Source organism: Megascapheus bottae, chromosome 3 (assembly GCF_031878675.1).
Source record: "Megascapheus bottae isolate mThoBot1 chromosome 3, mThoBot2.hap1, whole genome shotgun sequence".
NCBI classification, from domain to species: domain Eukaryota; kingdom Metazoa; phylum Chordata; class Mammalia; order Rodentia; family Geomyidae; genus Megascapheus; species Megascapheus bottae.
In genome coordinates this window covers 11122944-11135359 of record NC_143511.1, presented here as the reverse complement: position 1 = coordinate 11135359, position 12416 = coordinate 11122944, and the positions used below count along the sequence as shown (strand labels likewise).

The window sequence follows — 12416 nt, the reverse complement described above, 5'->3', positions numbered from 1 at the left end:
AGTAAATGTTTGTGGAACTAATGAAGTTGAATGACGAGTTCTACATTTGTTCTTAGAAGCAAATACCAAATTAAAGAGCTCTAAAGATATTTGCATAGAGGTTGCCTCTTCTTGGAATGTGGAAGATGGTGGATTGAGGCCACACAAGGGAAAGGTACAGGAGCTGGGTATAGATACATTCTGTGTGGCTCCCCTCACTCCAAGTCAGAATCACAAAGCATATGCCTCCATGAGATGGCAGGATCCTGAAGAGGCTGAATTTCAAACTTCATTTACCCATGTCACTATGTCCTCATGGAGGAAACAGAAAAGGGAGGACACATCTCTGGGAGGTAGGAGAAGTTATCAAGGAACTCTTGCTGGGAGTTAGCAGTTCTTGAGAAGCCAGGTGGAGCTACTCAGCTGTTGGAGAATTAGAATCCAATCCATACACATCGACTGACACCCGAAAGACAGAAAAAAACAGAATTTGAGTTTTCTTAAGAGTTTTCCTCAGAACTCTTGTTACATCTGTTAACTGCATTTTATTAAGGAACCTGTCAACAGAAACAAAGCCTGTTAGTAAGACCATTAAGTGGACCATGATAAGAAGGTAAGAATGTACTTAATAGTCAGGTCCTAAGAGGAATGAGCATAGAGATGACAGAAAGGCCAGCAGGATACAGAGATGATGGAGCACTGGGAAAGGAGGCATGGTGTTCACTAATATTGAATACTCCAAGCCAGAAGGACGTAGAGGCTGTTGATGTCACTGCATTACAAAAATTCACTGAGATTCTAGATTCTAGAATACTGTAATAGCATACCATTGATGGGCTGATATATAACCTACAAAATTCTGTTTAGGAGAATGGACTTCCAAGCTCAAAGGTTATCAGAGTTATTGTCTGGTGGAAGGCCTATTTCGTGACTTTCAGAAGATGCCTTTTTGTTGGGTCCTCACGTGGTAGAAGCAAAGAGCTCTGGTTCCTTTTAGAGAGTAATAGGTCCATTTCTTTCTTTCATCATTTTTTTCTCCTTTTTCTTGTGCTAGACCTGGGGCTTGAACTCAGGGCCTGGGTGCTATTTCTGAGCTTTTTCGCTTAAGTCTAGAATTCAACACTTAAGCCATGGCTCCACTTTCAGCTTTTGGGGTTTTCAATTGGAGGTTAGAGTCTCAAAGACTTTTCTGCCCAGACTGGCTTTGAACTGGCTCTGAACAGGTCTCAGCTTCTAGATTAGGATTACAGGAGTAAGCCATAAGTGTCTAGTTTGACCCATTTCTAAGATCTGTAGTTCGATGACCTCTTTTTTTTCACATATGCATTAGGTCATAAAAGTTGGCTCCATCTCCTGACTCCATCAACTTGGGGATCAGGTTTCAACATACGGAAGTTGAGTGGATACAATATTCAGATACTCCCTAACAGCTTCTTTGTGTAGCTGAGGATTTATTACCTTATTAGTTCAAGAAATGACTTACTCCCTGTCTGGGCAAGGACATAGCAGGTGGAGGATAGCCCTTTGAAAGCCCAGATGCCCATTTCACTTACTGCAATACAGATTAGGACCTGAGGTCATGAAATATCAGCCCTTACATGATATGTGCTGAGCTCGTCCACAGAGCTCATCCAAGCCCATTTGATGAAGGCAGCAGATGCCAGAATCTATCCACCATCAGCCAGGAAGACAGAGGTCCTGGCTAGACAGGAGGATGCGCCAGACTGTCTGCCTCCCAGGCACTGAGGCTTGTCTTCCCCATAGTAAATCTGTGACTCCAGTGAAGACTTATAAGGGCACTTTAGCTGTGTCCCTGTCTGCTCTAAGGGATCAAGGATAGTTATGCACCTGCATTATCATCCCTGAAGGTATAAGATGCTGAATGGTCAGTCAAGGTCAAAACCACAGAGACCAGTTGCATCTTACACCAGACCATTATCTTCCTGAACCAAAAGCTGGATATGCGGGAAACATTTTCATCAAGAAAGGCTCTTCCCTTCCTCCAGGCTTCTAAAGAGCCTAGGAGTCTCTGCCCTCCATCATTAATCAAGCAAAGTGGGCTGTTCAGGAGATATCTCAGAGGCAAACAGCAGCCACTGACCTTTGACAGGATCTTCAGACAGTCTCTGGTTAGCCAGCAATGTCAAATAAGCAATGGACAGTAGGCCCAGGGGGAGGGGCAATCTGACATCCAGATGCCACAGCTCAAGGAAACCATCCCCGGGCTAGATCTTCATGTCAAACTGCTGCCAACCAACCTGTTCTGAGCCTGGCCAGAGGCTAGAGCAGATGGTGGCAGAGGGCAAACGGGAGGCAGGAGGCTCGCTCACCACTGAATCTGAAGGAATCTGTCTGTACCCAGGACTCCCATTGTACATGTGGCCACCTGAAGTAGAACAGCACAACTCTGTTTACCTGGGCACTGGTCTCTGACACACACCACCCTAACCTGCCTGTCAAATGCGCCTGTAGGATCTTTACAATTAATGAAATATTGAAAGTGACATGAAATCCAAGTCTCTGGAGAGAAGGTAGGGATGCTGAGGGTGGCTTTCTATGACAAATCAATAGAAACCTTGTAGAATATAGAAAGTTCTAAAGATTAGGGATCAGAGCCAGGCACAAATGGCTCACATCTGCCATCCAAGTTACACAGACAATGAAACCTGACTATCATAGTTTGAAACCATCCCCAGAAGAAAGTCCTTGAGATTCATGGGGCATGAACTCTGGGCCTGGGTGTTGTCCCTGAGCTCTTTAGCTCAAGGCTACCGCCCTACCCCTTGAGTCACAGTTTCACTTCCCATTTTCTAGTGGTTAAATGGAGATAAGAGTCTCATGCTTTAGTGCCCAGGCTGGCTTTGAACCTTGTTCTTCAGATCTCAGCCTCCTGAGTAGCTAGCATTACAGGCGAGAGCCACTGCACTAGGTCCTTGAGATTCTTATGTCTAGTTGATCACAAAAAATAAAAGCAACAACAACAACAACTTTAAAAAGCCACAAGTAGAGCTGTGCCTCAAGTGGTGGAGTGATAGCCTTGAAATAAACAAGCTCAGGGACAGGACAAATGCCCTGAGTTCAAATCCCAGTATCAGCAAAAAAACAAATAATCAAGATTGGTTAAGAAGGGAGGGGAAATGAAATGCTTTAATAAAATGACTATATGGGGTGAGGATGATTCCACCAAACCATCAACAACATTTAAATGCATAAAAAAGAGGAATTTCAACTCCTGGGGAATATTCGGTAACAATACTCTATTAGCCCCTTCAGCTTAATTCTTGGTCATAGTGGCCAGATGATATAGGTTACCTCATTTGCTGGTCATCCTTTGGAAACACATTTGAATATAAATGGAGTGGCAATGTGATAATTACAGACCTGAAGTCTCAGGGAAATGCAATTCTGAAGATAGGGTGCTATACAGAGTCTCTTTGGAGCAAGGCTGACTGTGAAATCTCAGCAAAAGTCTTGGGGTTCTGAGGGGCCAGTTATCACTTTTATTACTGGCTGAGTCAGACAAGCCCTAAACTAACTTGTCAAGAAAACAAGAATGAGAAACACTGAATTCAGACACTGCTTTGTAAGGAAAAATAAACAACAACCCTGGCATGCTGGAAAATACAATACTTTGGAAGCCATGAGAAGCCACTTATTTAGATATTTTTCTTCCGAAGGACTTGCATTCTACTAAACAGCAACCAAATTGATTTGCTATAATAGTTCTTGGTGGGTGTTCAAACACAGATAGCCCTGACCACAGGCTTAATAGAGGAAGATAGAGTTTCTGAGGCCAGTTCAATTCAGTGGAGAAGCCAGAAGATGAATGAACTTGCAGGAAAAAAAATATACTCCATTCTTTTTATTTACTTGTTCATTTTTATTTTTTGTACCAATACTAGGGCTCAAACTCAGAACCTGGGTGCTGTCTGTTAGCTGTTTTTACTGAAGTCTGGAGCACTACCACTTGAGCCACAGCTCTACCTCTAGCATTTTGGGGGAGTTTAATTGGAGATAACAGTCTCAGACTTTCTTGCCCAAGCTGACTGGTTTCAGTACGGGACCCTCAGGTCTTAAACCTCCAGGGTAGCTAGGATTAGTGGTTTGAGCCATTCGCACCCAAAGATTCCTGAACTACTGTCATACCAAGAGCGATCTGGGGAAGGCACTAAGATGGACTGAGAAGCTCCATTTCTGGGAAGATTTTCATTAATTTTGTCAAGACAAAGTTAATAATCCGTGGCATCAATTTTTTCCCCTTCAGTTGGCTGTTCTAAACATCTTAGAGTCTTCTCGATAAATCTCACACCTAGAGGCTAGTAGAAATTAGTTTGCCTTCTACACTGTCATTAGAGAAGAAAGAAGTAATCATACCTGAGGAAACTTGAAGTGATTGGCTTGTAAATGAGAATCTACAAGCTTCCCAAGTTTCAGGAGGAGTAAATAAATCTCATTCCCCTCTCTGCCCCCATCATATCCCCCATTTGAGAAAGAAAATGCACCAGAGATTTCCTTAAGAAAGTGTTTTACATGGATACTTCTAGATACCATTTGACTTGTATCAAGCCCTACATTTTTAACACGTTTACCCAAGAATCCCCTATGGAGGGCCTTCAAGAAACAGGGTCTCCAATGAAGAGTTACATGGGAATCAACAACATGGCCTGTCCTCTTCCAACCTGTGACTGAGCATCTGTGGAACTGACATGGATAAAAGAGAGATGATAAAGCTTGAGACAGAAGCTGAGAAGATAGGAGCTACTCTTCTATTATGATAATCCTTTTAAAAATATGCTTAGGAAGAAAATGGAACATATTATATAGTTAGCAATATGCAAACTAGGTATGAATGATAGACAAACATATGCAGGTATACATAAATATGCATAATAGCTAGGTAGAAGATAGATAGATAGATAGATAGATAGATAGATAGATAGATAGATAGATAGATAGATGCATGCATACATACATGGATGGATGGATGGATCGATGGATGATGGATGGATAAACAGCCATGTTCATCCTTTCCATGGAAACTCTGAACATACATTCCTCCTGCCTCAATGACAATGATAATGGTAATAGTTCTAAATGTTTTCCACATGTTCTCTCACTTAGTTTTCATGATGACACTTGGGGATAGGTAATATTCTAGTCACCACTTGACAGAGCAAAACACAGAGGCACAGAATGACAAATAAATAACAATCATTAAGTGGTTCATAACTAGAGTTAATGGGATTTGAGCCCAAGCAAATCTGGCCCTTGTCCTGCTGCTGCTATGGCTGTAACTCCAAGATCTCTCTGATCTTTTGCTTTTCAGTTTTTCTCTTTGTTTAGCTCCTGGAACAGAGAAGGGTAGGGGACCCCAGAATTCCTAGTTGGATAATTCCGTTATGTCTTTGGGGATATATGTCATATCAGAAAGCCCTCACCTGGACCTGGCCCCTCAGCCAGCCTTCTAGTCTTCCGTGGCCAGATTGTTTGCATCCAATGTGCCTGCTATAAACTCACTTCGTTTTATATTTTTGTCTGTAGGAAACAGATTCATTACATACTTCAACATGAAACACTGTCAACTCCCCGCCCTAGACTATGTCACCCACTTTTGTGCAACAGGAAGTGATCCCTGAAGATGGAGTGTGGTTTGAGTAGCAAGAACTGGAGATGTGGATAGAAGGACAGAGGTACGGCCAGGGAAGAGATGGTTTAAGACTGGAGAGGGATGAAGCCATTCAAAGGGTTGAAGAGCTGGAGAGGCCTTCCAGGGAGTTGGAGGTGCACATGCTTTCACTTCGTTCAGGGCAAAGGTTTCTCCTCTCATTATGCATCGAGAAGGGCAGGCACACAGTGTGGACCCCTTGTCTAGTGTCACATTCATCCACATGGAGAGCAGAAATGACACATGAGCAGGATCACTGTTACAGTATACTTGGTCATTGTTATTTCTTAAATAGGCCAGAGAGAACAAAAGCAAAGCAGAACAAAAATGTAAAATTTTTACCAAAGGCCTTTCTGAGCTATGAGTACAAATTCAAGTTCAAATTCATGGTCCATGAAGAGGCTACTCTCTTGCCAACCCTTTACCACTTCAGTCCCAGACATTCCATCCAGCCCATTCGGCTGATTGGTTATACCTTGGAGCGGTGGACACCAAGAGAGGGCATTTATTCCACCTAAATTCAGTTCCTGCTGTCTTTTCCAGCCATTGAGAACCTATTTCTCCTGTGTACTATCTGCTGAGCCATGTTTCCTCCCCTCTCCTGATATAAAATAGCATCGTGGGTTCAATGTTTTGGCAAATTATGTATGTTATCAACCCATTTGAGATCCTAATAACTTACCCCTTGAAATGTGAGACCTCCTTCCCCAACCCCTCCACAATAATATTGACATCAAAGATGTCCTGTGAGTGGCTGAGACTCAGCCAACTCTGACCTGAACCTGGATAACTTGAGCCTCAGCATTCAGAAGATGTGCTAGGGAAGTTCCAAGTTCCTTAGCATATGTTCTGTGTCCATATGAGTGACTTCTTACAAGAAAGAGCACAAAGCCATTCTCCACCTCTAGCCCTGCCCAATAAACCCATCCCTTCAAAAAGTCAATAACAAGGCCTGAGAAACAGCAATCTCTTCCCCACGAAGGTATAACGTTCTCCTTTTTTTGGTGCCAGTCCTAGCGCTTAAATCAAGGCCTGGGTGCTGTTCCTGAGCTTTTGTATTCAAAGCTAGTATTGAAGGTATGACTCTTAACAAACTTTCCTGCTGGGCTGGTTTCAAACCACAATCCTCAGATCTCAGCCTCTTGAGTAGCTAGGATTATAGGATTATAGCCACCAGTGACCAAGAGGTATAACTTTTAAATACGAGAGGCCCAAATTTATCTTACACATGTGTGTCAATGGACTCCCCAAGAACTACAGTGTAAATAGGTGTCTGTTAGTATCTAGCTTTGCCAACTCAGGGGATTCTCAGTTTTTATAAATGCTATTTTGCCCATTTATTTTCTACTTCTTTCACTATCAATGAGCATGATTTTCATTTGCTTGTTTTGAGACTTACACACCCTTTTTATTTTCTTTAGGTCTTAGGTTCATTTACCTTTGAAGTTTTTGTCTTTTTCTTTTCTCTTTTTAGTTTATTCTGTGGGTATTACAAAATATAAATCCTTTTGTTAAAAGTGTGGCTATACATATAGGATGACGCTAAATGAAAGAACCTCCAGGATATAGAAATAAAAGCCATATAATGTATGATTGTTGTCCTTAATGTACTATGTTATTTCTCATCTCTTTTGCTGTTCCTTGGTTATCTCATATTGTTACAGTATTTCACCTTGTTATCTGATATATTGTATATATGTTTATTTGTTTATTTGAAATAGGATAGGGAAGGGGGAAAAAGAAGATGAGGTGCTGGGGTGGGGGGAGGGAAATGGGGACCAAAATATGAGAAAGGGTATTAATGTTTGTGAAGTAATGTACCTTCTATCTGGCAAATATAATGTAACCCTTCTATTAATTACAATAAATTATATATGTAAAAAAATACTAGAGGCCCCCTGTGTGCTAGCATTTCCTGCTTGCTAACAACAAACATAGTGGCCTGCTGACACTGTCCAGCTGACTGGTTTCAATTTTAGCAAATGACAGAGGTCTTAGTAATTAAAAGTGGTTGGCAATAGCATTCAGCTCATACCCAGGAAACCCCAGAACATTTTGGGCCACAAGCCAAGGGTGTAAGTGAGATGTACCCCCACCCCCCACGGAATTGTATATCCCACACTGACCTGGAGCATCTGGAGGTAGCCTTCCTGAGGGTCACAGAGCAGAGAAGAGATACGGTGGTTGTTCCTCATGCATTTCTGGTTGTCCTTTGCAGATGGGAAGATTTGCCGGACCACCGTCATTCTTCCAAGGGCACTGTGGACCAGATCCAGGATCTCGGGGTCACTGATTTCCTACAGAAATAATCACATCTGTGCTTACTATCAATTCATGAATAATTTGAAAGAGATCAAGGGATGAGGCTCAGGTCACACATATTCTTATTTATTTACAACAATACTTGTTAGCCCTTAGGTATACACAGAATTGTTTTAGCTTTTCCTCTACACCAGAGGGGGTGGAAAAAAAATAAAAACATGTCAGAGGCTAAAAGATGTCAGAGGCTGGTTTCCACAGGTCAAGATTTTAGCAACCGGTGTTGTCACAGCTCACAGTAGATACAAGTAGGCATTACTTAGCCAGATGTACTGCTGTATTTTCTATTGGGAGTCACCAGCCTGATGTGATCAGGGAAAGCCAAGTTTCTCTGACTTGATTAGCCAAAACACAATGTCTTCCCTAGAATTCTTTCCTACTTAGATTGTTGGGGTTTCTTCCAATAAAAAATTCACAACCATATCCATTTGTTCCACAAAAATCTACCCATCATCCTGTATGGTGTTTGTTCTATATTTAACACTAGTGATACAACAGGAGTCACCCACAGTCCTGTCCCAAGAACCTCTCCTTTTCCATTACTAGATGAAATATATACCGAGTGTCTCAGAGACTGAAACACCAATGATGCTATTCATATGCCTTTGTTTATTTGATGCTTACAACAACCCTAGAAATGCAGTGAAGTATATTTTAGTATCATTCCATTTTGCCTTCAGGTGGAGACATTGCAAAAGGAGGGGCCTTCAGAGGCCATGAGAAATGTCTCACATACTGAACTTGAAGCTGAACTTACTAGGCACAGTGTTTGCATATGTGTGGGCAGAGTACAGCCGGGAAGCTTGTGGTGCTACACTGGCTGCAGTACAGGGCAGAAAAACTCTGTTCAGGGTGGAGCCCTCACCAGATGTGCAGTGCCACAGGCTCCACCGGCCTGGGGTGGTCCTGGGGTGGGGACATTTGTGATCAGAGGGGGTTGATCATAAGTAGGATCAAAAATAGGTTTTGAACCCAGGACCCCAACAGAGGTATATGGGGTTCACACACCCAGAATGCTATAAGATGACAATGAATACACATCAAGCACTCCATGAATGGGACAGGAATAGTTAGGTTAATTGAAGTCTCAGCTCATGGTCTCCACTGGCAGCTGGTTACAAGTGAAGACTTTACCTATGCATAATTGTATTTTAAAATGAGCTTTAAATTTTTCTCCTTACAGATCCCCCAAGCTGAAATTCTATAGTGGTGTAAATAGAGCTAATGAGGTTAGAAATTAATGATGACTGATGACGCATTCCGAAAGTAGTTAGAAATTAGTGATCATTTAAACCACAGCATAACGTTTTCAAGGGCAAGACAGTAAACAATGTATATAGGATGGGTCTAAGGAAACATGTCGGGGAAGGGTTACAATAGGTTAAAGTCCCATGCTGAATCAGGAAGAGAGTGGTGGCATACAAAGAGTTGTGGCATAATCTGTAATCTCCAAGAAGGCTGGCCTGCAGAGATCACATCAAGTTAAATTATCCAAATTTTTCATGCTGTTTTTGTGCTAGAATCTCTCAAGACAATGTTCCAGACAAGTCTGTTTGAAGGAAGATGAACTTGCTAGATTGGAGCAATAGACAATCCAAGGTAAGAAGACTAGTTATGCAGAACAGACCCAGAACACAGCGGGTTTCAAGGAGCACAGTAAAGGATAAAGCTGAATCTGGATATACATGGTCAGCTCTGCCCCAACCACTCTTGGGACCAAGGCCCTACCCTGAGCACAGACAGAGGATGAGAGAAATCACACCCTCATATCATCAACCTACCCAGGTACACCAGCTATCTACTATTCCAGAAACCATATGAAAGTGAGGAGCTAGGTACTGGTCACTTATACCTGTAATCCTGACTTAGGACACTGAGATCTGAGAATCCAGATTCAAATCAAGCCCAGGCAGAAAAGCGTATGAGATTCTTGTCCAATTAACCAGAGCAAAGCAGAACGGTGGTGTGGCCCAAGTGATAAAGCACCAGCCATAAGAAGAAAAGAAAAATGCTAATCAAGAGCATGAGGTGCTGAGTTTAAGACATAGTACTGGCATAGAAGGAGGATGAGGAAGAAGAAAAAGAGGAGAAGGAGGAGGAACAGAAGGAGGAGGAGTGGAGGAGGAGGAGAGAAGGAGGAGGAAAAGAAACAAAGAAAGAAATTGAGAAGCTTCTTATCTAAAAATTGCATGATATCATGAAACACCACTTCAATTTCCCATAAAGAAGTGAATCAGAGCTAGCACCCCTCAGAGGGGAAATGGGTGTGTCTCATATTATTTCTTTTTTCCCACATCTTGAGGAGGCTATTACAGGACAGTCATTTTCCTAGAAGTCCTTTTATAAAATTTCTCATGTTTCCTCATTTTCAAAAGCAAATCTATAGACCCCGGTAGACCCTGGAAACCTGGGAGTTGACTTACAAGACAGCCTAGAACAACCATTGTCTCTCCTGGCAATTCACAAGCCCTGGGGGAATGACTCTGTGAACCAAGGGGTGGGAGTCTTCTCAGCTTCCCTGATCTGCCCTTTCCTTCTGCCTTCCCAGGACTTCTAAAAGACTTGGCACAGCGTCCTGCCAAGCCATTAACTACCATATGCCTTCCACCATGAGAGTCTGTTGGAACGTGTGGACCATCCTGTGTCACCTGGCCTGGCTTGAATCCACTCGATCTCTGCTTGCTAGCTGTTCCTACACTCCCCCTGGACTATTCCTCTCTCTCCAGAAACATGTCCAATCTGGGAACCCATGGTAATAAATAGCCCCCACTTCTTTCCCTCTTCCCAATTCTGAGTCTATCTGATCGGTCCATTCTGGCAGCAATATGGCAGGCCCTGGTCCTGTCCCAATGTATCTGCTAGGCCCCTAGGGTAGCACTGAAGTTTTTCTCACTCCTGCCCACTAGTTCCTAGCTGATATCTCTGGACCACAGTGAGAGGCCCCAACTTCCGAATCATCCTATGGAGACACAGGGTAATTTAAGCATTCAATTAAAACAGAAAACATTTTCCCTTTGTACCAGGAGAAAAATCTTCCCCCCACCCCACCAAGGACTACAGTTGATGAGAAAAGAAACAAGCCACTGGGTAACACAGCACTCTCAGAAGACAGTGAGGTAACAGAACACATCAGACACAATGCTCACTGGAATGCACAAGCAAAATCATTCCGTATTTCTCTTCAACAATGTGAGCTTCCCATGACCAGCTAATGTGGGCCAACTAATGTGTCAGTGTGTCAATGGCACATTAGTCTCATTCTGTCTTTCTTTGTGCTCTTCTAGTTCGCTCCAGCCACATTGTTTTATAAACTGCACATGTGCCTTTGTACTAAGTATCCATTAGCATATTGGTTAGACTTTATTGACTAGATTTCAAGCCTTACATGTGACAAAATTCTCTTTCTGGGGTACATTACTGAGTTTCTTTTCATATTGAATTGTGGTTATAGACTCAGTTTTGTTTTATTTTTTTCCATTAATAGAAAAAACATTTTTATCTTATTCAGGGTTTTGTGTCTTTTGAACTCAGGGACTCATGCTTGTTAGGCAAGCACTCTAACACTTAGCTATGCCCCCAGCACTTATTTGCTTTAGTTATTTTCCTAGCAGAATCCTATATTTTTGCCCAGAGCTAGCCTCAGGCCATGTCGATATTATTCTTCTTTAAATTTGTTTATTATATCCTTTAAATAGTTGCACAAAGGAATTTCAGTTCAACATGAAAATGTATAAATACAACACATTTTTTAAAGGTACACTTGTAGGTTAACCACTCTCTCTTCTCTCATGGAAGGCAATATGACACTATCTTAGATTTCCATTATTATCCAGATACTAGTTTCCTATAGCTGTAATAACAAATTATCACAAAATAAATAGTTGAGAATAAAAAAACTGCATTGTACTTATAAACTGATTTATTGAATGGTAGCCCTTTATAAAAATTATATAAGGATAATGAAATATATTAACAGTATGAACTTATACAAGCCAATTTCATGTGTTGTTAATTTAATTATCAACAATTAAACCTTGCTTCTCCTGTCAGAAAATGAATAAAAAAGAACTGAAAGATAAGACTAGGCCTTGAATATAGTCATAGGCAAATATTCAGCCTACCACACATAAATTTTTTTAAAAATATGTATATGGTCTGTCATTTTTCTGTAAATACATTTCAGGTTTTATTTGTCTTTGGTTTCCTACAGTGTCATTCTGTGATGTGGCTAGATGTGAACTTTTTGTCATCTTCTTGATCCTTAGTCTTGCTACATCTGGTTTGTTTTCTTCTTATAAATCATAATGTCCTTTAATATTCTTTCTACTTCACTTTCTCCTACTTGCTTTTAGAAATTTAGTCAAAAATATGCTAAATATTGTTACTTATCTTCCATGTGTCTTAACCTCTCATGTTTTTGTTTCTGTGGTTATAGTCTAAATAATGCCTTCGT

At 41.5% G+C, this 12416-nt stretch overlaps 1 protein-coding gene across 1 annotated transcript in view; it reads right to left on the bottom strand.

Annotated features, from left to right (window-relative positions):
• The window catches only part of LOC150064941 (glutamate receptor ionotropic, delta-1-like), a 142343-nt gene that overhangs the window by 118238 nt on the left and 11689 nt on the right, over window positions 1-12416 (bottom strand). The window contains exon 2 of the mRNA XM_090329286.1: window positions 7771-7941. Within this exon, the coding sequence (XP_090185412.1) occupies window positions 7771-7890 (120 nt within the window). The 5' untranslated portion in view covers window positions 7891-7941. The remainder of the gene's footprint in view (window positions 1-7770; window positions 7942-12416) is intronic.